General features: G+C 41.1%; 1 protein-coding gene across 2 annotated transcripts in view; it reads left to right on the forward strand.

The window, feature by feature from the left end:
* The window catches only part of slit1b (slit homolog 1b (Drosophila)), a 76,175-nt gene extending 50,286 nt beyond the window's left edge, over nucleotides 1-25,889 (forward strand). For both annotated transcript variants that reach the window (XM_039800816.1, XM_039800826.1), the window contains 21 exons: nucleotides 590-733; nucleotides 1,109-1,252; nucleotides 1,410-1,576; nucleotides 2,188-2,326; nucleotides 3,149-3,217; nucleotides 3,674-3,745; nucleotides 5,655-5,726; nucleotides 5,918-5,989; nucleotides 8,261-8,424; nucleotides 10,883-11,007; nucleotides 11,422-11,516; nucleotides 13,520-13,659; nucleotides 14,232-14,325; nucleotides 14,572-14,709; nucleotides 15,276-15,504; nucleotides 15,638-15,768; nucleotides 19,847-20,001; nucleotides 20,992-21,203; nucleotides 22,027-22,151; nucleotides 22,792-23,000; nucleotides 24,332-25,889. In XM_039800816.1, the coding sequence (XP_039656750.1) occupies nucleotides 590-733; nucleotides 1,109-1,252; nucleotides 1,410-1,576; nucleotides 2,188-2,326; nucleotides 3,149-3,217; nucleotides 3,674-3,745; nucleotides 5,655-5,726; nucleotides 5,918-5,989; nucleotides 8,261-8,424; nucleotides 10,883-11,007; nucleotides 11,422-11,516; nucleotides 13,520-13,659; nucleotides 14,232-14,325; nucleotides 14,572-14,709; nucleotides 15,276-15,504; nucleotides 15,638-15,768; nucleotides 19,847-20,001; nucleotides 20,992-21,203; nucleotides 22,027-22,151; nucleotides 22,792-23,000; nucleotides 24,332-24,594 (2,959 nt within the window). In that variant the 3' untranslated portion in view covers nucleotides 24,595-25,889. The remainder of the gene's footprint in view (nucleotides 1-589; nucleotides 734-1,108; nucleotides 1,253-1,409; nucleotides 1,577-2,187; nucleotides 2,327-3,148; nucleotides 3,218-3,673; nucleotides 3,746-5,654; nucleotides 5,727-5,917; nucleotides 5,990-8,260; nucleotides 8,425-10,882; nucleotides 11,008-11,421; nucleotides 11,517-13,519; nucleotides 13,660-14,231; nucleotides 14,326-14,571; nucleotides 14,710-15,275; nucleotides 15,505-15,637; nucleotides 15,769-19,846; nucleotides 20,002-20,991; nucleotides 21,204-22,026; nucleotides 22,152-22,791; nucleotides 23,001-24,331) is intronic.
* The last annotated feature ends 347 nt before the right edge of the window (nucleotides 25,890-26,236 follow it).

The raw sequence follows: 26,236 nt of genomic DNA on the forward strand, positions 1-26,236 counted from the left end.
CACATGAGTAGACAGCTTGCTTCAGCAGAGTAGATTATCTTTTTGCTAAATGATCATATTCCATTGGATTGCGTGCATTGCCTCTTTTTTTTTTTTTCTAAATGTTGTCATATGTACATTATTTGTTTCTGTATTTATTGTTTGTTTCTTTCATTTTGAAGTTTAATATGATGATGTTCAGTATGCACTAGGGGTGTGAATCTTCACTGGTGTCACGGTCCTCCATATTATTATGCTGTGTATTGCTACACATGGTTTTCATCGACAAATTCAAGCAGTCAGATATATATGAGCGCCCATTTTTATTGTATCTGCTCTTAAGGAAGACACTTCTTGAATGTAGTGGAGTCTGAACACCGCAGACAACAGACCAAAAGGCAGAACCAAAAAAAAAAACGGAAAATCACCAAGTAACATCATTAGGCAATGGTATTGTCTGTCACTGCATCGATGCAGAATCGTCCAGTTCCTTTTTTAGTGTTACTTACTTGGCAATAAATCCTTAAGATTAAGAATGGAGCTTTGCGATCAACACAAACTGTGTGCAAACTGTAGAAAACGTTTATTTTTTTCCATCTCTTCCTTTCAGTAACTTGAGCAACAACAAAATCTCAGAGATTGAGGACGGGGCGTTTGAAGGTGGGTCCGCGGTGGTGGAGCTTCACCTGACAGCCAATCACCTGGAGTCTGTGAGAGGAAGCATGTTTAAAGGCATGGAGGGACTGCGCATGCTGTGAGTTCACTTCATACTCCTCCTGAAATATATTCATCATTGCAGAGAGTAACGTATCAATTAGACCCCTGAAGACCTCCGACAGATGTAAGCACAGAGGCAGAGGCAGGTTCAGAGTGAGAGACAGTTCTAAAAAAGTTTAAAATTGGGGTTTAATGAGATGAACATAGGACTCCTAGGTTCAAGTCTATTGCCATTCTTTCATATACAAGTATACATTTAATTAAGGCCACAGTGCATAAAAAGTAATAACATGGACAACACAACAATAGAGGGAAAACAAACAATAGACTGGACATAGTGTAATAAATATACTTTTAAGGCCTCATGTACTCAAATCTAAATCTGTGTGGTATGTTATGTGTGTGTGTGTAGGATGCTGAGGAACAATAAGATCAGCTGTATCCATAACGGCAGCTTCACAGGGCTGAGTAACGTCAGGCTGCTCTCCCTCTACGACAACCAGCTGAGCACCATCCTGCCTGGAGCCTTTGACACCCTGCCCAACCTGTCCACGCTGTTAGTCACACACACACACACACACACACACACACACACACACACACACACACACACACACACACACACACACACACACACACACACACACACACACACACACAGTCGTTCTTTGTTATCCCTTTGTCTCCTACACTACATCTCCTCTGTCCATCAGGAATCTTCTGGCCAATCCTTTTAACTGTGACTGCCGTCTGTCCTGGTTCGGGGCGTGGCTTCGGAGCCGACGAATCGTGACTGGGAATCCTCGCTGCCAGAGTCCCGCCTTCCTCCGAGAGATCCCCCTGCAGGACGTAGCCGTGCCTGACTTCCGCTGCGAGGATGGTACGATACACGCACTCAAAACATAGGGGCGGCTGAGGCTCAGGAGGTAGAGCGGTCGCTTACTAATCGGTGGTTGGTCGACATGTCAAAGTGTCCTTGGGCATGATACTGAACCCAAATTGCTCCTGATGCTGCACCATCGGTGTGTGAATGTGCCTAAATTTATATCTGATTAGCAGGTGTCACCTTATATGGCAGCCTCGGCCACCAGCGTATATGAATGTGTGTGTGAATGCGGTGCTTGTTATGTGTAAAGCACTTTGAGTAGTCGTTAAGACTAGAAAAGCGCTATATAAATGCAGTCCGTTTACCATATAAACACGAATATACTGGGAAAGACAGGAATGTGATCAAAGTGCAGAACAGTTCAAAAGCCTTATCCCTGTAACATGAATCTATGCAGACAGAGATGAAAGAGAAAATGCAAAATGTTAGAGGTGGAGTTCTGTAGTTTTTACATGACAGCAGCAACATGATACCTTACAATGATTTTTGAATACCACATCATGTAGAATATCACCTCTTGACATGATTGAACTGAGGTTCCACGTTTTATAACGCTGTGTGTGCAATGTAAACTGAAGTAAGCCGAGCCCTCACCCTCTGTTCAGGCTCGATTCCGGTGGACAGCAGCTGTGCCCCGGGGCCACAGTGTCCCAGCCAGTGTACCTGTATGGACACAGTGGTCCGCTGCAGCAACAAACACCTGCAGGCTCTGCCCAGAGGACTCCCCCGCAACGTCACCGAACTGTGAGTCTGACAGAACAACCACAGCAACGTTTTGACTCATTGCTTTTCACATCATCTTCAATAGAACAGCAAAAACTAATCGATTGATCAATTAGTTGTCAACTATAAAATTAATCGCCAACTATTATAATAATAACGATAATTATAATCGTCAAAATTCTCTGATTCCAGCTTCCTAAATGTGAATATTTTCTGGTTTCTTCACTCCTCTGTGACAGGAAACTGAACATCTTTGAGTTGCGGACATAAGTCATCTTGGGCAAAGAAAACACTGACTGTTATTATTTTAGTCTATTATTATAGACTTAAAAAAAAATCTGAACAGCCACAGCATGTTGGTTATAATTATATCATCATCAAGAAGGACTGAAAGAAGAAAGGTCACAAATGTTAAAATCATTATAAAGGTAAAAGATAATTTGCATGAAGGCGTTTGCTGTTGCAGAATTAAGCCCTGAAATGTCAGGACATCAAGGTGTACATAGGATATGTTGTATGACAACTTCATTAGCTAGAGTAAAAGATGTACTGAGGTAGTTGGTACACATTGTAAGACTGACGGATGCATCTAAATTATATTTGAAACCCATATCTATCAATGCTCGGATTGTTTTTCTGCAGTAACTTTTATTAAGGTTTTCTTGTCACGTAGTTCCACATGTTAGTTTGATTTCATTTATTCAGGTTAAAGTACATCAGGAACCTTTTGACTTTGTGCAGACATGATTGTGTGTGAAATGATTTCAAAAAATCTCCTGAATGGAGGATGTGAATTGTAATAAGCAGAGATGCACAACAGATGTCTCTCTCTTTTCCTCTCAGGTATCTGGATGGTAACCAGTTCACCAGCGTTCCTAAAGAGTTGGCGTCTTTCAAATACCTGCAGCTTGTGTAAGAGCCACTCGACTAAACCCTATGCACCCCCATGGTAACTGTATTAATGAAGACATCCAGCAGGGGGAGCTGTGGACTGCGTAGTTAAATCTGAGGGGAGAAGTCGAGCTCACTCTAAATAGCTTCATTTATTTATATATTTGTCACAAACACACATGAACCACTTCGTGTGATCAATTCAATTCAACAACCAGCAGCATTTGAAGATGTTCTAATGGGAAAATGTGTGTCTCTGAATGTGTGTTTATGGTATGGAGAGAGATCGCAGTATGGGTTATTAGTGTGTGTGTGTGTGTGTGTGTGTGTGTGTGTGTGTCTGTGTGTGTGTGTGTGTGTGTCTGTGTGTCTGTGTGCGTGTGAGTGCATGTGTCTGTCTAATGGGACCCCTGCAGTGTAGTTGTGTGTTTGTGTGTGTGAGTGAGTATTGATTGGAATTGACCTTTGCCTCTGCAGAGATCTGAGCAACAATAAAATCAGCTCCCTGTCGGATGACTCCTTCTCCAACATGAGCCAGCTCACCACTCTGTGAGTCCACACACACACGCACACACAAACACGCACACACATGCAGACGCATGTTTTAAAGGAGAATTGAAATGCTCTGAAGTCAATCTCTGACAAAAAACTACATTTATCTGCTTTAGATAAAAAGTTGACCAGTGTCTGTTAATTGAAATCATCATTTAAAGAAAGCGAAAAATATTTGCCTTTGACAAGAGGCATCATTTCTTTTGACACACAAAGTTTAGTGTGTCAGATACAGAAGGATTCAGCCTCAATGGTGAAGAGTCTTGACATTTTCCATTACAGATATTTATTCACCTTAAATTTAGTTGTCAGTCAAGAGAGGACTGACAATTAAGTTCATGACTTCCCATCTTCAACTCACTGTACAGTAACCTCTTAATTCATGTTAAAATGATTACAACATTATTCTTTGGACTATTTCTTTTCTCCACAAACCTTGGAAATAGGTGAAGTATGTTAAGATTCACACTTTATTGTTGTAATTCAGGATATAAATCACGATTAAGCAGGCATAGATTATTAGTTGAAGTCTTTATTTGTCATATCCACAACAATTACATGGAAGCAGTTGTTGGCAATGAAATTGTTGTTTTTAGGCTCCCTCCAACAATGATTCTACAAAATGTAAAATTTGGGTTCACAATAAATTTTGGCCCACCTAGTTGTGCGCCAAACCACAAACACAGGAAAGTGTTTTTTAAAACTGCAATTACCTGACATTCAAAGCAGAATATGGCAGATTTGCTGACTCTGAGACTCAGAAATCCCCCCAGAAGCAGAGAGAGTTTTCATATTCAGGCTGTGAAACAGGTTGTTGTTAAAAAAAAAAAAAAAAAGATCATTGTTTTGCTTGATTGGCTAAATTCTGTGATGGCTAAGGAACTCTTTTGATGACTTTTGTAGGGCTTCATGTCTACCAAAATGTGACAAAAAGCATACAAAAATGTGACAAAAAGCATACAAAAATGTCAGGAAAAGCAACAAATTTACAAAAAGGTGACAAATGTCCGAGAAAGGCACAAAAAAGTCAGAACAAAAACAACAAAAAATGCCCCTGCCCTAGCCTGACATCGCCAGACCAAATCACAGACGCGAGTTAGTCTGGAACCTCAGTTCATTTTGGATTTCCATGGTGCATTTAACAACAGCCAAAGACCAAAATGCATCTGCACGCAATTTGATCAAAAAGATAAATCTATAACCAATCAGAGCAACGGAACGCAACGTAGCACTGAGCGACAATCGTAAACACACTACAGCCTGCAGAGTTGAGCTGTGATGGTGTAGGATCAATATGTCTGTGAATGAGTCTCGCTGATTTAGCCGTTAGAATTTAGTCCTCGACTGAAGAAATTTGACTAACACTATGATTTTATCGACTAATCGATTAGTTGATTAAAACGACAGATCTTTAAATCTGAGTCTCTCCACAAAGAATCGTGCAAAAGCACCACTTAAAACCTTGTGTTTACCAGAGATGTGCTCATATAAGTTTATTGGAAATAAATCAGCATGAAAAAGAATAGAAAATGACTAATCGACTAAAGAAATCTTAGTCGGCCAGGACCAAAACGACCGAATGGTCGACTAATGGACTAAAAGGGGGCTGCCCTAGGAAATACTACTTCAACAGAAAGTTTCACATCAGCTGCGAAATGTTGCCATGTTGTTTCATTGCCAATTTTTAGACATTTTAACATTGATTATTTTTGATATTTTTTGCATACATGTGTTCACTTTCATGGGAGTCTGGCCAATAATTGTTGATGTAGTTACTAACATGCTTACAACCAACTGCTAGCTGAGCATAAGCTGTAACGAATGAAAGGAGAAGGCCAGTGAAGTGTGTGAATACTAATTGTATCTTAGAGTTAAAGCTGCCGTTGTGTTGTTTCTCCTCCTGCAGGATCCTCAGTTACAACTCTCTGCGCTGTATCCCTCCTCTGGCACTGGGTGGCCTGCGCTCTCTGAGACTGCTGTGAGCTCACACACACACACACACACACACACACTCCAAACCGCATCACTGCCGTCCCCTTGCTTTATAACAACAAGCCATTATCTGCCTTTCCTCTGTTGCTGAGCTGGATGAGACTCGCTGCCTGTCAGAGGGATTCTGTGAGTTTTCAGTATGACCGTTTTTGACCCTCAGCTGTGTCCGTCTTTCAGCTCTCTCCATGGCAACGACATCTCCGAGCTGCAGCAGGGCATCTTCAGCGACGTGGCCTCCCTGTCTCACCTGTAAGCACTGAAATATGCATGTAGTTCCCACACACATGCACATGTGAAATGACAGCAGCTGAGTGTAGTCGACAGCAGGGTCTGTCCTTTCTGACAGAATGAGGTGTGTGTGTCTGTGTGTCTGTGTGTGTGTGTGTGTGTGTGTGTGTGTGTGTGTGTGTGTGTGTGTGTGTGTGTGTGTGTGTGTGTGTGTGTGTTTTGCGCTCTCTGCCTTTATGGCTCCAGTTAGATAGAGTCCAGTTCTCAGAGAGTGAATGGTTTCAAGTGGCTGCTTGGTGGATTGAATTAGCTGGAGAGATCCTTAGTTCCCCATGGGTCTATTGATTTGAGGCGTGTGTGTGTGTGTGTGTGTGTGTGTGTGTGTGTGTGTGTGTGTGTGTGTGTGCGTGTGTTCGCACGCACATATACAGTATAACCATCTTCAGTCAAGCATGACCCATGTGAGTCAATCATAGGATCCACAATAAGTGCGGAGGGAGGAGACGAGAGATGGATGATGGAGGGGAGTTTGAAGATGAAAAGGAATAAGGAAGGGAGGAGAAGAAGAGGTGATCGAAGGCAGGAGGAGGAGGAGGGAAAAGGATATTTATATTTTTGTCCTCAGATGTGTAAAATCAATTCTGAATTAAAATCCTGTCAGTAAGGATAATAAAATAGGACTGTAAGGTGATCTTTTGTGACTCAATCAAGCAAATTATTTGTCACATTCCTTAACATTGTGAGATTGAGCGTTTGTGCTGCATTCATGTGATGTCGGAATAGTCTCAAAAATGAGTTCCAGACCTGGGGAAATTCACACAGCATTAACATTGTGAGATATGCCTTGTCTAAGGTCAGCACTCTCCGAGTGCCCTTCTACTTTCTGATGATGTTTTCGCCAAATGAATTGGTAAAAACTGACAGACAACACATTTTTCAACAAACACTCCGATTATCTGAAGTACAACACTTATTTTGAGGTGTTGCTGAAAGCATCTTCGCCTGAAATGTTTGATATAATTCTAATCATTGAAAACAGAACAAACTGTGTGCACAAAGCTATGGTAAGTACAGCAGAATAGGTCGAGATTTAACTCGGAAGTCAGTACACAAAATCAAATGGATGTTTCCGATGGACAATGAAGAAAGTTAATAGTCATTTTGACATCGACATCAATGTTCTCCTCCAGAATAGGTTTAGCGAAACAACCGCTGCGATCATGACCGTTCTAGTTTTAATCTCCATGCCCCCAGGTCTCAGCAACACTCATTTTGCTCATAAAATGTTATCAGAACCAATCGAAATGATGACTACTAGGACAATAAAGCAGTCATTTCCCTTTAAACCATGCCTTTGTTGATAAGGCATAGTTTTGGTGGCTGTGTACAAGACAAGTCACTTACAGCAGTCCAGTCTCACCCAAAGTGATCCACGTGTGGTCATGTGATATTCTGTGTGGGTCAGTGAAAGACAGGAAGTGTTTTCCTCCTCATATCTTGTTCTTTGTGGAGTTTAATGGACTGTAAAGAATTGAATATCCTCTCATATGACCTTGTTCTCTGTCTGTGTGTGTGTGTGTGTGTGTGCGTGCGTGCGTGCGTGCGTGCGTGCCTGAGCAGAGCAGTGAGGAGTGCTCCACCATGTGGCTTAAAAAAATTGTGCAAAAATGTGGACACATTAACTTTTCTATTAGCATTAACATTCTTTCTTTCCATCTGTCTTTTTCTTTACTTGTTTTCCTTCTGTCTCTATTTTTGTCTTTTTGTCTGTCTCTTTGTTTTTCTGTCTGCCTGTGTCTTTATTTGTTCCTGTTGTTTCTTCACTGTTGTCTGTCTCTTCCGTTCTTTCTGTTTTTTTTCTGTCTTTCTTTCTTTCCATCTAGTTTCCATACCTCCTTTTTCTTTCCTTCCCCTTTTCCCCAGCCTCTTTACATTTCTAATTTCCTCTATTATTCCCCCCCCCCATCTTTCTCATTACTTTCTCTTTCCCACGCCTCATCGTTCCTAACATACCATGTCTACTTTTTTAAACCTCCCACCTTTCCTCTTCTTTTCTTTTACTTTTTATCCTTTCCCTTCTTCCCCCATTTTCCCTCTCCACCCCTTACTTCTTATCATTCTTTCCTTTCTTTTCTTCCTTCATTTTACTATCTTCCTTCCCCTCTGCTTTCTTCTTCCCAACCTCTTTCCATCTCTCCCTTGCGTTCTACACCAGAAACTCTCCCCTCTGTCAGTGAGCTGACTCTTTGTCTGTTTATTTATTTCTTTTCTTTTCTTTTTTTCCCCCGTCAGAGCGATTGGAGCCAACCCCCTGTACTGTGACTGCCGTCTGCTCTGGCTGTCAGACTGGGTGAAGAGTGGCTATAAGGAGCCCGGTATCGCCCGCTGTGCCGGTCCCCGTGGTATGGAGGGCAAGCTGCTGCTCACCACTCCCGCCGACAAGTTCCAGTGTCTGGGTAAGCTGGCAGGAAGCCGTCCCTGACTTAAAAAGACACACACTCACAGATGTACAAACTGCACATAAAAGAGAAGCTCTGCAGTAGTTTCATGTCTGGCACTTGTTTTGACACATACAAATATTTTATTTGGTTATTCGTGACCTGACATTTAAATGCTATTCATATGATGCTGATATCATCTGTGGTCTTTCAGTGATTTGGGATGAATACAAAGTTAATTGGCTATTTTGTTCCTGTGTGATTCTGCCATTTAATCAGTAAAATGATCTAAGAGAGCAAACACCCACATACTGTCGCTTCCCCATAGATGATAGTTAATGAAAAAAAATATATTTTTAGTCTGTGTGGCCTTCATTAGAAGTCGTCTGCTTTCACTCCTACACACCTGTCACCGCTGAAGATGCTGAACACTATCTTTAACTCAGAGGTAAAAGTCTACAATAAAAGACCGAAGACACGTTTTCTGACAAACTGCTGCCGTGTGAGTTGAATTCTAATTTTCCTGTATTTTGTTTAACATCCACTGGCCTCTCTTTTAAGAGTGCAATCATAAAGAACATATGCACAATGCTGGCAATGTATGCGAGGCAAGAGAGAGGGGCGACGCTCACGTGATGTTTTCATTCATATGGATGCAATTGAACTATGGCTTCACTGAAATGAGTACAATAAATGTAAAGGTAAAAGAACTGGATTTAGCTGGTTGATGTAGCTTCTTTTTAGAATAAATTATTTGTTAGGTTGTTTTCAGTTAGATTTGGTCATTTAGATTTGCTATCCAGAGCGGCCTTTTTTCTCTTCAACCAACCCGGTCTCACGAGTTCGTGAAATGGTCACGTTATTTTGATTTATTGATTTGTGTACAGGTGACGATTTTCTCGTTTATGTCGTGTACTGGTCACGATTTTCGAACGCGACCATTTCACGAACTGCCATGACACTGGGCTGCTCTGGGGGACGCAATAACGGGGAAATGAACCGCCACACGCCAACCACAACAACAGGACGGTTGTGGTTAGGAAGAGAATAACGCGGAAAGGAACTGCAACAGGCGAGACGCGATCCCCCGCGGTCCCCATGGTGAAAGTCCTGTGTTGTTTGACCCATCCACCACCACCCCGACCAACCTCCCTGCGCAGATTTCCGCCTCATCAATACTACTCGCTACCGTAATCGTTCTGTGATCACGAAATATGCTTCCCGTTGAAATACATTACTTTAAGATTCGTGCTCACCACATGAAAATAACGACATTAACGTGTTCAGTACACAAATCAATAGATTCAATAACGTGACCATTTCACGAACTGCCGCGAGACTGGGCTGCTTCAACAGATTACTTATTATCTCCGCCAAGTACGTTATGTTTTGGGTTAGTTAGTTTGACTGTTTTTTGGCAGGATGACAGAAAACCTACTGGCCCGATTTTCATGAAACTATGTTTAAGGGTGTAGCACGGGCCAAGGAAGCCCCCATTACATTTTGGAGTGGATCCGAATCGCGGGGCGGATACACAAAGTGTTTTTCGCTTTCATTAACATTGTGAGATGGGGTGTTTGTGCTGCATTCATGTGAGGGCCGTAAAAAATGAGTTCTCGATCATATTTTGTGGATATTTGCTCTTTGTTGCCAGGCAAATATTGGAAAGAGCTGTCAACATGTTTAAACGCTCTGAGCAATAAAATATGACATGTTTTCTTTGTAGCGTCCCTGTTCGAGACTTAAAGCTCATTAACTAAAGTCGGAAGGTCTTTGCTGAGGTCTGTGCTTTCCAAGTGCCATTCTAATGTATTTTTGTGTTACAGGACATTTTTCCATTTTCTTTTTTTAAATTATTTCCATGTATTGCGTAACGGTCGATCTCCATGGTGCCTAACCTTTTCTCGGGATCTCCCTTTGTCTTGTCATGTGAAGTGAACGATCTAGGTGCAGCCACATTCACATCTTTAAGCCCAAACAGATGTCATGTCAAAACTAAACTATAGACAAAAAAAAAAAAAACTCATAAGGTTTTCCAGTAGTGCAACATAAAGAAAAAAGAGTGAAATATTGTAAAAACACAAATCATTATTTGATTTTTATGTTTTCAAGCTAAACATGTGTTATCTGTTTCATTCTGAAAACACAATTGTGTTTGGAGCTCTGTCTGTTGCCTTCCATACAGTATATTGAGCCCTTTACTTTTGTTGCTGACCCCAGAAACTCTGAGAACGTTTGCTCTGAAAGAACAGCTTCTTTCTCCAGTTTAGTATTTTGTGAAGGACAAAGTGAAAAGGCATTTCGAGGCCTGTGTGATCTGGCTTGTTGACAGTGACCAAAATAATGTCATAATAATGATCTTCATAACGATTATACCTCTCTCTGTGTGTGTGTGTGTGTGTGTGTGTGTGTGTGTGTGTGTGTGTGTGTGTGTGTGTGTGTGTGTGTGTGTGTGTGTGTGTGTGTGTGTTGTCAGGTCCGGTAGAGGCGTCTGTTCAGGCCAAATGCAGCCCATGTGTCACGTCTCCCCGCCGGAACCAGGGTGTCTGTCAATTCCACCACACAGAACTGTACACCTGTACCTGCAAGTCTGGCTTCACGGTATGACACTGTGTGTGTGTGTGTGTGTGTGTGTGTGTGTGTGTGTGTGTGTGTGTGTGTGTGTGTGTGTGTGTGTGTGTGTGTGTGTGATGTGTGTGACATGATGCAGGCTCACGTGATCTATATAGCAAGTTTGCCTGTTTCATGAAGCACCTTCATAACTAATTAAAAGTCCCCCCGTAGACACACAGCAATCCATTTACAAACCCAGTGCTAAACATTTAAAACCACCGATTCAATATTTAATGTGTTTGTGGGTTGTCAGGGATTGTTTTGAGCCCACATTTGTCTCTGATCATAATCCCATCAAATTACTCACTTGACCTGATCTGATATTGTACTTAAAACAAAATGATGAAATAATGCTCTATAATTAATGTTTGTATGTGTGTGTGCGTGCGTGTGTTATTTCAGGGTAAACACTGTGAGACTCCACTCGATGCTTGCGTCAGTAATCCCTGCACCAACGTTGGAATCTGTATCAGCGACGAACAGACGGGAGGCTTCAGGTAACAAGTCTTAAAACGTTTGTAGATGGGGATGGAAAGAAAGTAGAGAAACACCTAAAAAAACAAATTTTGGACATTGCATGGATATCGCATCATTAGGACATTTTAATTATTTTATCTCCCTGACAGACTTCGCCCTCTGTGTTCGGCTGTTTTTCTTCCCAGTTGGATTTAAGCAACGCTAGCAGAGCAGCTGTAGAAAGGACAACGTTTCAAGATATTGTCATACGCGCATACACACAACGATTACAGAGTAGCAGTCGTCGGCAATGCATTTCTTATATTATCTTATATTATATATTTCCTCCAACACTGCTCATTTAATATGTATTGTAGAATAAAAAAAAAATGAGAATCTAAAATAACAAATAGTGCAGAAGTTGAAATAAAGGGCTAAAATATAACATATATTAAAGTAAAATAATATATATTTGTATTAGACAGGTGTACTGTAATCGCAAACAGAAAAAACTGCAATATAAACAAGAATGCAGTAAATGTACAGTATATATGTGGATAGAACCGGCGTCAGTAATAAATAAATATATACAGAGATGTAAACAGGTAGTAAAACAGTAAGTGAAAGTATATAAAGGTAAATGTCCCCTTCAGTTGGAAAATGAGTCATTTTAGTTAGAGGCTATTTTTTTTTATTTCACCTTTATTTTTCCAGGCAAATCATTAAGAACGGGTTCTTTTTTACAATGGCGGCCTGATCCCAATGGCTGCTAGAGGATCTAAAGTCTGAAAACCGAGCCTAGAGGCGGTGCATGAGTCTAGTTTTCTCTCAGCCCACTTAAATTATAATATGCCGACGGATTATAATGGAATGCCCAACGGTGGCCGTCGCTTCACAGCGTTGAATACAAGGTCACATTTCGTAAGAAATCATGCAAACCCGTTGATTAAAATACGTCGATTAATGTTGGTATGCTGATATATAAAATTTGCATACATAAATATAACGCAAACATACATATACATATACATACAATTTATATATTATAGGTATATGTATGAATTTAACTTTATATCAGAATCAGAATCACAAAAGGATTTATTGTCAAGTACAGTATGTAACACTTACAAGGAATTTGCCTTTGGTGGTTGGTGCGTACACAAACAAACATATTAAGCATTAATATAAAATAAAAAAATAAATACAGAAACAAATAAATACAAAATGAAAAAAGAGGCTGAATGGTTTAGTGCAGAATGTGCAATGGGCAGGTGTATAGTCCAGAATGAAGGTTAATGCAAAGTGTATTGACTAGGGATTGGGGGGGTTGGTTTACAAGTCAATGTCAGTGGGGGTGTGGGGCCTTGTTAATAAGACTGCAGAGGGGAGGGGTTCAAAGAGTGTGTGTCTAGGGAGAGAATATGAGTATTTCTGCTCCATTCTGAACCACTGTGAACAGCATCCAAAATTAGCACCAGCCAAATGCTGGTCAAATATGCAAGTGGCTGGTAGATTTGTGTCACTCACCAGACAAAAAAAACCCACTGGTAATCAATGGCTGGTGGCTGGTAAAATTTGAACATTCGCTAGCCATTTGGCTGGTGGGGAGAAAAAAAAAGTTAATTTTGGACCTGACTGTGAGGCATGTCAGGGACGTTCTGCTACGCTGAGAATTAAAATAGGCAAGGTGAGTTAAATAGTCCGGGTGGGAAGTGATAAATTAATGAGTTTTCACTGTCTCCGGCTTTCTGAAACATTTTAATGAAAATAATATTTTGGGATTTTGCCTTTTGTGAGTTGAAACGTGACGGCATCACAAGCCTCTCTGGTTAGACTGCTGTCAAACCCAAAACCTCGGTCTGTGCTGCTTTTGACAACGTGAAGTGCTAAAAAGTTGGTTAACAGCTAATGAATTTGCATTTTGTAGTGCAATGAATGACATTTGTACATTTTACAGTTTATCCCCTAAGTTTAGTGAGTCAGTATTTCATGTGCCTTGTAGCCCTGAATATAACAGTTTCTTTCTTTCTTCGTTTTCGTCCAGCTGTGCATGTGCATTTGGTTTCCATGGCACTTTCTGCGAGGTGAACGTGGACGACTGTCAGGACAACGGGTGTGAGAATGAAGCCACCTGTGTGGACGGAGTGGGCAACTACACCTGCTTGTGTCCTCCAAACTACACAGGTGTGACACCGACTTCTGCCTGGGATTGTCTCACTTCACCTCCTCCTTCCGCTTAGCTACATTCATAAGAAACAATAAATATATAATTAGAAAAAAAACATAGTTGATCCATTCTAGGCCTGCACGATATGAGGAAAATATGCGATATGCTATAACGTTGTTGAATATCACCATAACGATATTACTTGCGATAAATAAACATATTAAAGTATACTCAGTTCTGCATTTCTGCTGTTTTCAGTATATATACATACATATATATAGCTTTTCTTTTATTGAACAAATTGAACATTGAATTCAATATAAAAGGCACCACTAAAAGAAGAATGACAGTTCACTTTTAGTGTGCTGTTTTCTACTGCTGTTTTCTTTCAACTGACACAAAAAATCTCTGTCTATCACGATATGTTGCAGCCTTTCTCAATGTGTTTATTGCACAAGTTGATATTGCGATGGCGATAAAATAAAAACCATATGTTGTGCAGCCCTAATCCATTCTGTTTAGAGGATCAGTTATTTGGTCTAGTACAAAGTTTTACATGAATCCTCTCTGTCTCTCCTCTTGTTCTCAGGTCTTTTTTGTGAGGAAGAGGAGTATGCGTGTTCTCCAGGTAGAAACCCCTGTCAGCATCAGTCCACCTGCGTCAGCACTCCTACTGGCCCCAGGTGACCACACACACACACACACACACACACACACACACACACACACACACACACATTTTCACTGCCAGACTCAGCAAAGTTTCGGATCCCTGATGAGATTAAATATATACACGTGCACAGACAAACCCATATGTGAATTTTGATGAGGTCTTTGTTGACGCCCCAAAATCCTACACCATGTGTCATGTATTGTGTGTGTGTGTGTGTGTGTGTGTGTGCGTGTGTGCGTGCGTGCGCGCGCTGCAGGTGCGTGTGTATTCCAGGCTGGGTGGGGCCAGACTGCAGTATAGATTACAATGAATGTGTGGACCATCGCTGTCTGAACGGAGCTCAGTGTGTCGACCATCTGGACGGCTACAGCTGCGTCTGTTTACAGGGATACAGGTACTAGGAACACTGGGAAAACTGGGAATACTGGTAACACAGCAGGCGCCACTGTAGGCGCATCACCCCGGAAACTGAAGACCGTCAGGACTCTGGAAATACTGCAAAATAGAAAACCAGTTGCCGTTAATGTGTCAAGTGTACATTAAGCTTGATTTCAAATCACATTTTTCCCAAATCATGTGTTTACATGCAGTGTACTGAGCAAATCATTTAAAGTTACACAAAACCATGGGAATACGTAAAAAAAACTGAAATCAGCAGTTTGTTTTGACTTTTGTCATCTAAGTCCAACACCTGATCCACATTAATGACTGATTCTTATTTTTAACTAATATTATCAAAGTTTGCACACACCTGAAAAGGATGTTGTCGTATGTTTCCACCACTAGTTAAAAGTAGTTTGTAGTTACAGCCTCATGTTACCTTTCACATAAAAGAATGACCCAGTCAGATCGACCGAGTGATGTGTGGTACAGATTTAAAACAATAAAGAAACATAAGGAAACATGTGAAGTACTTTCTAATATCCTCTCGGATGTCTTCTTCCCCCCACCCCCCCCCAGTGGTGAGTTTTGTGAGGTGGCCCTTTCTTCGCCGTCACTCTGCCGGCCGACAACGTGTCAGAACGGCGCCCCCTGTGTGGAGAAGACAGGGACTGCGTTCTGTCAGTGTCTGCCCGGCTTCGAGGGTCCGAGCTGTGAGAAGCTGGTCAGCGTCAACTTTGTCGACCGGGATTCTTACGTTCAGCTCCAAGACGTCAAGAACTGGCCTCAAGCCAACATCACACTGCAGGTGAGTGAGGACACCCCTCCAGAGATGTCACACTGATCGTGACTGACATTCAAAACATTCAATATCAGCACTAGCCGACTCTCACACACACATAATCTGTGTGTCTTTATGTGTGTGTGTGTGTGTGTTTCAGGTGTCAACAGCAGAGGAAAACGGTATCTTGCTCTATAACGGAGACGACGAGCCAATCGCTGTGGAGCTCCATCAGGGTCATGTCAGGGTTACATATGATCCTGGGAACCAGCCCGCCACCACTATCTACAGGTAGACACACACACACACACACACACACACACACACATGCACGTACACACACACACGCACGCACGCACGCACACACAAACACACACAACAAGTACAGCTCAAAATATGCTTCCAGAAACAAAGTTAGGACAATCAACCGAAACTACCATGTAATATTAAATACATATAGATATTCTACTGCAGGGGTCTTCTTTTGTTAGGCCAGGGACCCCTAAGCTGAAAGAGAGACCGAGCAGGGACCCCCTACTGCAGATATACACACATATATATATATATATATATATATATATATATATATATATATATATATATATATATATATATATATATATATATATTTATATGTATGTATGTGTATATATATATATATATATATATATATATATATATATATATATATATGTATATGTATACAATTGAGTTGCATATAAAACTGGGCCAGATGGATGAAAATAAATGGATATTATTCATACATCATATTTTAACCTTAAACATACATTTGGAAGGCTCAGTGACTCCTTAAGCTTAACTATACAGCTACCACAATGGCTACCTTACCTATAGTAAGCTTATCTTTAAAGCTGCAGTAGGTAAGATTGTGAAGAGCCAGGACTTTGCCAACAAATTTGAACATCGACAACTTCTCAGTCCCTCCTCCCTTTCTGCTGCAGCCCAAACCGTCTCCTAAGCCCCTCCCACACAACAGAGTTTGACAGAACTGCCGGCATGTCAGAAAACATGTTCAATAACTAAACAACAACACAATGTTAACTTTACTCACCAAAAGTAAAACAATGCTAACTAGCAGGCTACCGTTAGCCATTTCAGCATCATATCAGATCGACCACTGTGCTAACGTTACTATCATCCTCACCAACGTAGCTTTGTGGACTTTTGACTACTAATAACCAAGTGAAAGATAAATCATTCATGGTAATTATGTTACCTGTTGAGAGGAAATGTGGCTACATCTGCATCCTTCTTCAGATCTTTAAAATCCTGCAGCCACGCCACCTCTGAAAAGCCACTCCATTATTCACGGAGTTTTGGAAAACCTTTCTGCAGCTCGTGCCCGGGGAGGGGAGAGGGGAGAACGCTATATATGCGTGTGCCTGAGCAGTGATTGACAGGCAGATAGACCCCCCCGTGGCCCTAATTGGAGAAAATTGACCGGGAGCGGTGGAATTTTGCCAATGGCACTACAGGCTGTAGGAGGTGCCAGAGGAGCTGTCTTTTTTCTGTTTTTTTACATAATTCATGTAGTTCTACTGGAACATAGGGTCAGTTTCAGCAAATATGACAGAAAGTTAGTTTTATAAGACTTACCTACTGCATCTTTAATGTGTAAATAATTTTTTTTCTCACAAATAGGCCAATTTATTTTTGCTATTAAAATGTTCGATTCATATTAATGTATATTTTCAGACATTTTTTTAATTTTTAAAAAATGAAACTTAAAAAAAAAACATAATTTGGCAGCCCCCCTATACTAACTCTGAAGACCCCCTAGGGGTCCTGGACCCCCTGTTGATCTCTGTTTTACTGTATACAGGCAGGTAGTTAACACACACCAGACGAGAAGGCGCGTGTTCCTAACAAAATCCGTTTCAAACTAAGTAGGAGATAAGTAGTCAGAGCTGAGTTATACAGCGTTTTATCTGCTGATCCTGACCAGCTCAACATGTTTAACATCACACTTAACCCTGTGACTCCAGCCAGCAGCTGCAGGTTGATTAGTGTGTTCTCATCATCGGATTTCTGAAAGCTGAGTGTCGGCTGAGCCGAGCGATCTACTGGACTTCCCGTCAGGCCCTCAGCCGCCTCTCAGCTCACTGTAGCCCAGCAACGCCTCTCAGAGCGCGTAAGTGCGTTAGTGTTGCTGGTAGAGAGTCCTGCAGTGTTTGGGAATGTGGACAGACGACACGGGCAGTGTGGGTATTCTGGTCAAATCACAGACGCAGCCAGAGGACACTTGAATCTGAGTGTCCACTTGATCATGTGTCGAGTGCTTAAATGTTTGGACGGTTCACTGTGAAGGAGGAGAAGGCCCGGCCAGCCGGCAGCCTAGCACACACACACATGCAAGCACGCACACGCGCAGAGTCTAAGGCTATTTGTGTGATAAGCACCTGCAGAGAAGAGGAGATTGAGAGCATGGCAAGTCATCTGAGAAGAGAAAGGATAAAGAGAACAGAGAAGTGGTGTGAAAACAGTAGAAACCCTGACACAGCAGTACAAACAGACATGTATAAAGTACTAGAGACCCAGACTTGAGTGAGTGCTCTATCAAAAAAGTGACTTGAGTAGAAGTTGAAGTGCTCTTTAAGCACCACACTTAAGTGGAAGTACTAAAGTATTCAAACATTTTTGTACTTAAGTATTGCAAGTAGTTTATTTTAAAATGTTGTGTTATTGTTTTATGTAGTTATTAAAGAAAGCAGTCAAAAGTTTGAATTTTATATTGTTTATATTAGACCTGGGCAATATATAAATATTATTTCGATATTGTGATATAAGACTAGATATCATCTTAGATTTTGGATATCGTAATATCATAATTTGGCATAAGTGTTGTCTTTTCCTGGTTGTAAAGGCTGCATTACAGTAAAGTGATGTCATTTTCTGAACTTACCTAACTGTTTTATTATTTGCCTTTACCCTCTTAGTCATTATATCCACATTACTGATGATTATTTATCAAAAATCTCATTGTGTAACTATTTTGTGAAAGCACCAATAGTCAACACTACATTATCGTTGCAGTATCGATATCGAGGTATTTGGTCATAAATATCATGATATCTGATTTCCTCCATATAGCCCAGCCCTAGTTTATGTTATTTCAAATGTTTAGCCTAGAGGACACTCACAATTCCTTTGGCTGTAGCAGCAGTACAAGGACAGGAATGTACAATGAACCGCAGGTAGCTAGTTAGCTAGTTAGCTAGTTAGTTGTGTAATATATTTGTAACTTACCTCGATATGTTTCTTCAAATTCAACGGTGAATTTTTAAAGGCCATTATTTCGCAATCTTTTAGGAGGCAGAGTAGGCACTTCATTCTATATGTATTGTCTTTCACTCCAACAAATGAAAACATGGACTCTAAGTAGGGCCAGGGGTGGTCTCCTTCCTCACCCTCACTGCCACGATCACTCCACGTTGAAGGTGGTGTTTCTGGTTCTTCCATCTCGAAACAAACTAACAAAGCTCAAGTGTTCTCAGTGCGGGCAGGCAGCAGAGCGAAAGGCAGAACGGGAGCACGCGCGGCCTTCTTATAAGACGGCTTGATTGCTTGATTCGCTCAGTGATGAGCCAGCTTCATCAGACCTGGTGACAGAGTCCTCTACCGCTCTGGCAGGGATAATGTTGCGTTTGGAATGATTCCGAACATTTTTATAATTGTAACGAGGAACAATGCAGCACATAAAAACTTTATCGTAGTACATCGTAGTAAAAGTATTAAACTCATCGGAAATATGTACTGAAGTAAAAGTGAAAGCAGGAGAAAAAATAATACTCTAGTAGAGTAAAGATACAGCCTTTTAGTACTTAAGTACAGTAGTGAAGTAGACCTACTTTGTTATTATACATCTTTGAGTACAAGTTGTTTTAAGTTAACATACAAAAAACCCTTTCATTGTTGTGTTTAGAGCTGCAAAGATTAATCGATTAATTGTCACCAGTAAATTAATCGCCAACTATTTTGATTACCGATTAATCGGTTTCAGTAATTTTCTTAAGAAAAAAAGTAAAGATTCTCTAATTCCAGCTTCTTATATGTGAATATTTTCTAGTTTCTTCTCTCCTTTTTGACACTAAACTGAATATCTTTGAGTTGTGGACAAAACAAGACATTTAAGGACTCACAGATTAATCGACAATGAAAATAATGCTTAGTTGCAGCCCTAGTTGTGTTTACTTGGCGGTACATACTGTCGACTGTATGGTTACATGTCACAGCTCTCACCAACCACGCAGTCATAATACGTATCCGCTCTCTCTTTGTAATTCTTTGCTCCTACGTTGTAAATGTATCATGAAATACAGTATGTGTGTGTTACGCTCTCTTCGCACAGCACTGAGACGGTGAACGACGGGCAATTTCACACGGTCGAGCTGGTGACCTTTAATCGGATGGTGAACCTGTCTGTGGACGGAGGAGAGCCGACCACTCTGGACAGTCAGGGCCGGAGCCAGCTGGCGACGGGGGACGCACCTCTGTACGTAGGAGGTAAGAGCAGAGAGGAAACACACCTAAACGTTACCAGTTCATTTTAGAATTCATTTTAAAATCCTGGTCCTTACTTTTAGAGCCTTGCACGGACAAGCTCCTTCTTTTGCAAAATATATATTTTATTAAAAAAAGATATATTTTGCAAAATAGGAGCAAACATGATTTCACAAAAGGCCGCAGCCCAGTGTGGAGTCAGTCTCTCAAATGAGTGGACAAGAACACCAGGCTTATATGCATCTTCAGAGTGACAGCACACACGCACTTGGCTTAGTATGACGCTACAATTTTTACATGCAATCTGATACACATGAAGACAATCAGAGAAATAGAAGAGACATCTTGGAGCCATCTCACCTCCTCCTCCCTGTATGACTTTCACCCCCCAGTTACATCTTAACTGGCATGGGAAAACCAGAGATAGTTTCTAGGGTGACCTTGTACCTTTATCGGTTCAGGCTAACAGTGCTCACATAATGTTCCAGACTGGATGTCTCACAAAGTTAGAATCAAAATCTACATGTGGGAAATGAGATAAACTCTTTCAGCATTTGTGAGAGAATTAAAGTAGAAATAAAACGTAAAAATATACGGAATTATGCTTAAATGTAATTTTCCCATTACAGCACCTCTGTACGTAGGAGGTAAGAGCAGAGAGGAAACACACCTAAACGTTACCAGTTCATTTTAGAATTCATTTTAAAATCCTGGTCCTTTCTTTTAGAGCCTTGCACGGACAAGCTCCTTCTTATATATCTGCCCCGATACAGTGTCACACTCCTACCTGGTTAGCGGTTCCCCGGCACTCATTTTAAAACCAGCGGGGATCAATCATTTCAGGCTGTGGAACGCACCGCCCTTTTACGAAGTTCAGATTTTGTTGATTCTTTTAAAAAGCAGTTGAAGACTTTGCTGTTCACGCTGGCTTTTTAGTTAGACGAGGGCTTTTATGGCTGGCTGATATCTGGCACTAACCGTCCATCTCTCCAGGTATGCCTGAGGCGGCGATGGACGCCTCTCTGGGTCTCTCCTCTCAGACTCTCAACACGTCCAGTTTCCATGGCTGCATCAGGAACCTCTACATCAACCACGAGCTGCAGGACTTCACCCGGAGCCACATGAAGCCCGGGGTGGTGCCGGGCTGTCAGCCCTGCCGCAAACTCTACTGTCTGCACGGCATCTGCCAGCCCAACGCTGCTCAGGTAGGAGACAGGCGGCCGACATACAACAGCCCATATGTGAACAATGAGAAGAATACACACACACAGCAACAACTTAAGAGTTTGTGACGAATGCAATATCCCCCATAGTTGTGTCCTCTAGTTACAGTGTTCACTGCACTCTTTTGTGCAGTATCTAAGGTTTTTTTGTCTCATTCTATTTTAATTTATTTACCTTGTATAATCTTTTTCTATTTTAGTCGGTGTGCTTTTCTTTGCCCTTAACTCTTTTTACTTTTTTACTTTACTCGAAGAGCCGGTACAATTCCTATGTGCCTGGACTGTTTGCACAAATGGCAAATAAAAAATCTTGAATCTTGAAAAGTTTAATCAAAGACTAATCATGCATAAATTAGAAGAAATTTTAGAAGAAAAAACACTGTGATAGAATTGTGTTCTTTCCCTCAACACCAACATGCACTTTTATCAACGTCCTGTTTATGTTTACTTGAACTTTTTCAATAGTCGAGCCTTCTTTCATGATTTATAACGTCTCAGGCATTTCCCTGAGGTGAAGAACACTTGAATGGTACTTTATTTCATTCGGCATGTTGCAGCAAACAAGTATGGCATTTACATTTTTCAAGGAGTGCTCTGTTCTCTTGATGTGTTGCTGCAAAAAAAAAAAACTTTGAGGGACACAGAACAAAAAGAAACCGAACAACACAAGGTTAATGACGTTATTGATGTTTAATGTAATTTCTGCACACAGTTATTCAGGTACAAAGATTTGTTATGTTTTTTTTTTTCTTTTCACAGATGATGGATGGAGTAGATAAAGTAGTAAACATGTTTTTTTTCACAGGGTCCCCAGTGTCACTGCCAGCCAGGTTGGACGGGACAACACTGTGACCAGCCAGCCACAGGAGGCCTCATTGGAGCGGATGTTGTCACCACGGCAACCGGTGTCAACCCGTGTGAAGGCAGCAAGTGAGTGATGTTTGTTCTGGCATTTTCCAAACGTTGTTTCTCATTACATTCATTTGAAATAGATCCCGACCGATAAAGGATTTTAAGGCCGATATCGATACAAATATTTGGTGATTTAAAAATCTGATATTACGATATATCGGACAATATATATATATTTTTTTTAAATCCAGAAACACGTAACAAAACATAAACAGATCTCCCTAACATTAGTTATTTGTAGTTATTTATGAGTCCTCACTAAAATAATATGCTAATGCAGTTTAAAAATCAACTTGTTTGTTTTATTGTCACAACAATAGGAACATCAGAATATATTCAAGTTCTGATAAATAAAATGTATAAAAATACAAACTTAAGATATGAAACTTAAAGTCCTTTGAACAAAAACACAAAAACCAAAAAAATATTGCTAACCGGGACTCTGGTGCCCTCTGGTGGACAAACTATGCAACGCCAACACTCTTAACATGGTTCAAGGGGTTTTTGTCTGGGTTTTTTTTGTTTTGTTTTTTAAATATTCATTTATCGGCCATTATAAATGATTACAAATATGTGTTTTCTTAAATGTTGGGTTTCTGTGGATTCGTCCTTCATGTTGAGGCTCTTTTCCTCTTCCTCACTGCGTCCATTAATCCAGGTGTGTGAAGGGCGAGTGTGTGGCGTTGGACGCACGGACGTACCGCTGCGACTGTGCGGAGGGATACCGCGGTGCGTTGTGTAACCTGCAGGAGGAGCCGGCGGGGTCGTGCCAGGGTCTGCAGTGTTTGCACGGCCAGTGTCAGGAGACGGAGGACGGGGAGCACTGCGTCTGTGAGCAGGGATACACCGGAGAGAGCTGTGATATAGGTGAGGAAGGACCAGGGGTGGGAACAACTTGAAATCTCAAACGCGGAAATGGTCACTATGTCATTTTAGGTCATCATGGAGCTTTAAACACGTTACACTACAAGTTAAACCCCATCCAATCATAGCTTACAGTCTTTTACAAACTGCATGAAGCACAAAGGAAATCAGAAAGACATGCCTGTCTTCCACTAATACACACAACACAGATTAAAACATGTATTGTACTTACCCCTCATTTTTTTTCCCTAAACTAAATGCTTGTCAGATCAGGCCATTATCGGGCCATCATATAGTCTGATCCCAGCATCAGTTTCATCCAGAAGATCACTAAACATATTCACATTCATGCATTAGACGTGTATTTTACATCACATTCACACCAAACATGTTTGAAACAATCTCTTAAACAATTTAGATTCATTTTCTAGGTCTCTGCCATCTTTAACAATAATCTAATCTGATACTTTATGATAGACTACCATTAAGAAGTTGTCAAAATTATAAATGGTAAATGGCTGCATTTATAAAGCGCTTTTATCCAAAACGCTTTACAATGTATATATTATAACTGCTTAATTTTCTGCTTTTGTGTTTTTAGCCCTACTTAGAGTAAATTCATCTATAGATCTTTTAAGATAATTTGTTCAAAATTGAAACCAGCTGGTAAAAACTTTTCATATCTGAAATTCAGTTTACTCAAATCACACATAAAAAAAATCATAGTCTTTATCATTCTCAATAAGCACTGTCAACATAATTTTTTTAAAGGTGCTGTAGGTAGGATTGTGAAGATCCAGGACTTAGCCAAAAAATTTGAACATCGACAACTTCTCAGTCCCTCCCCCCTTTCTGCTAAATCCCAAAACGGTCTCCTAAGTCCCTCCCCCCACAAGGGAGAATGAATGCGTGTGTATGAGCAGTGATTGACACGCAGTTAGACACCCCCCGGCCCTGATTGGTGCATCTGAACAGGGAGCTGTGGATCTTTGCAAATCGCCCTAGGTAGGTGGAGTCAGAGGAGCTGGATTTTTTTTTTAAATTATTACCTGTAAGTTCTACTGGAACATAGGGTCAGTTTTAGAAAATACTACAGAAGGTTAGTTTTATAAGGCTTACCTACTGCACCTTTAAGAAAGTTTTTTTTGTTGGTAAAACATAATTCCAATTAAGTTTTTTTTTTTTTTAAATCCATTGTCTTGGGAACCAGACTAACCAGACGGGTTGCTATTCTGTTTTCTTCGGCTAATGAATCAGAAGTGGTTTGTATGATTCGATAGCCCTCGTGGTCAGCAGGAAAATGCGCTCCCTTAATCCTCCCTGTCCGTCCACAGAGTCCCCGTGTCGAGGTGAGCCGGTGAGAGATTTCCACCGCCTGCAGCACGGGACCGTCCTCTGCCAGACGTCCAAGCCTTTCTCCTGGGTCGAATGTGGCGGCCGGTGCCAGGCGGGAACCGAGCCGGGCGTCACCGCCGCTTCCTGCTGCGCTCCTCTGAGGGTCCGGCGCCGACGGCTCGCCTTCGAATGCGACGACGGGACCACGTTTACGCAGGACGTGGAGAAGCCCGTGGAATGCGGCTGCAAAGAGTGCGTGTAGTACTGTGAAAGTGACGGTGCGCGCATATACACACTCACACACACACACACACACACACGCGCCCAAACACAACACACACACCAAGCTAAAGAGGTACACACACTGTAGGGATTCTATCACTGATAAACGGACATTTTGGTGTTTGTTTCGTGTGTTTCTTCGCGCACAGACGCAGTTTTGTAACATAAGACAGTTCTTCCGTCTCGAAACATGAAATCAACAAGTCAACCTCATCGTCATCTTCCTCCTCCTCACCTGCTGCAGGAGAACCTGCGCGCTAACTACCTAACTCCAGCTCATTTTTAATACTTGTGTGTCGAACAGCCTCCGTATGCCTTCTCGTATGTGTTTCTGATGTGTGGCTGGTTAGGTGCTGCTCGTCGTTCCCTCCCAGCTGCGACGCCGAGCTTCTAGAAAGAAATAAAGGTACTAATTTAACCCGGGACTAGTTAATGGAATAAAAGGTTTCTCAGTCACAAATGACGTGTTTAAATATTACTCCATTTTTCTGAGACATGTAGTGTTTCACCTGTCAGACGTCATGTGCAGGTATTTCTATAGCAGTCAGTTCACTGCTGGTGAAATCAAATACGTATTGTTTCCTTCTCAATGAGGTTCTCCATATTTCTACCTTACTGCTGACGGTTTAAGCAGTTCAGCGGTGACAGTCGAAGGTATACAGATTCAAACGGACATCATGTGCTGATCTTACAATAACCAGGAAGGTGAAATCCTGAACCTGTCAAGAAAATATGGTAAACTAACAAAAAAAAAATCGACGTGTTGTGGACACAAAATAATTTCAAACATCCAGCTTCAACAGTCTTCCGTCCAAACCTTCCTCTCACGACACATCCACACAGAAAAGCGACTGGAAGTTATTGATAATAGCAGTGCGGTGCAAAAGTGCAGAAATATGAATACAGGCTGTAACGAGCGGGGACCTTCTCTGATTTCAACGTCCGTCATGTTAATCAGGACAGCTTATGCATTCTTGAGCTTACTTCTTGCTTACAAAGGATTTGATGTCCCGCACAATGTAACAACAGCATTAATTTGGCATGATATTTTCTGAATTAAAGGGTCATTTTGGCATTTTTCAACCTGGACCCTGTTTTCCCATGCAGTGGTGTCTAAGTGGCTAATGTGTACAAAAAGCTTCCAAAGTGGTCCAGCATTAAGCGAGAACGCTGAAACCGGCAGCCAGGAACCGGGCTGCAATGTATTCCTATAGGACAAATGTTAACCTTCCTTTTTTTTTGCTGTTTTTGCCACTGACAGGCTCATATTAATATTATATATACAATATATAATATTATATAAATGTCCGACAACATTATGGAAAGGATCCCTACAGAGATAGACCTTTTTGTTAAAGAGTAAGACCCTTTTTGTTTAACCAGAAACAGCTCCAACATCGCCATCACCAAACTCACCAGACTCCATTTAAATAAACAATACTTTTAGCGTGTATAGAGCCAACATATTTCCACATGTAAATTAGTTAATTATGGGTTTATATCAGCCAAACCAGAGTGGCGATTGTTGGAACGGTGGAAAAGACGAACCAAGGCGGCTTTTAAAAAGTTTTTATTTTGTTTCTGTCGACGTTGAATGAAGTGTGTTTTACGTTGATAAAAAT

The sequence above is a fragment of the Perca fluviatilis genome, chromosome 1, assembly GCF_010015445.1.
Source record: "Perca fluviatilis chromosome 1, GENO_Pfluv_1.0, whole genome shotgun sequence".
NCBI classification, from domain to species: domain Eukaryota; kingdom Metazoa; phylum Chordata; class Actinopteri; order Perciformes; family Percidae; genus Perca; species Perca fluviatilis.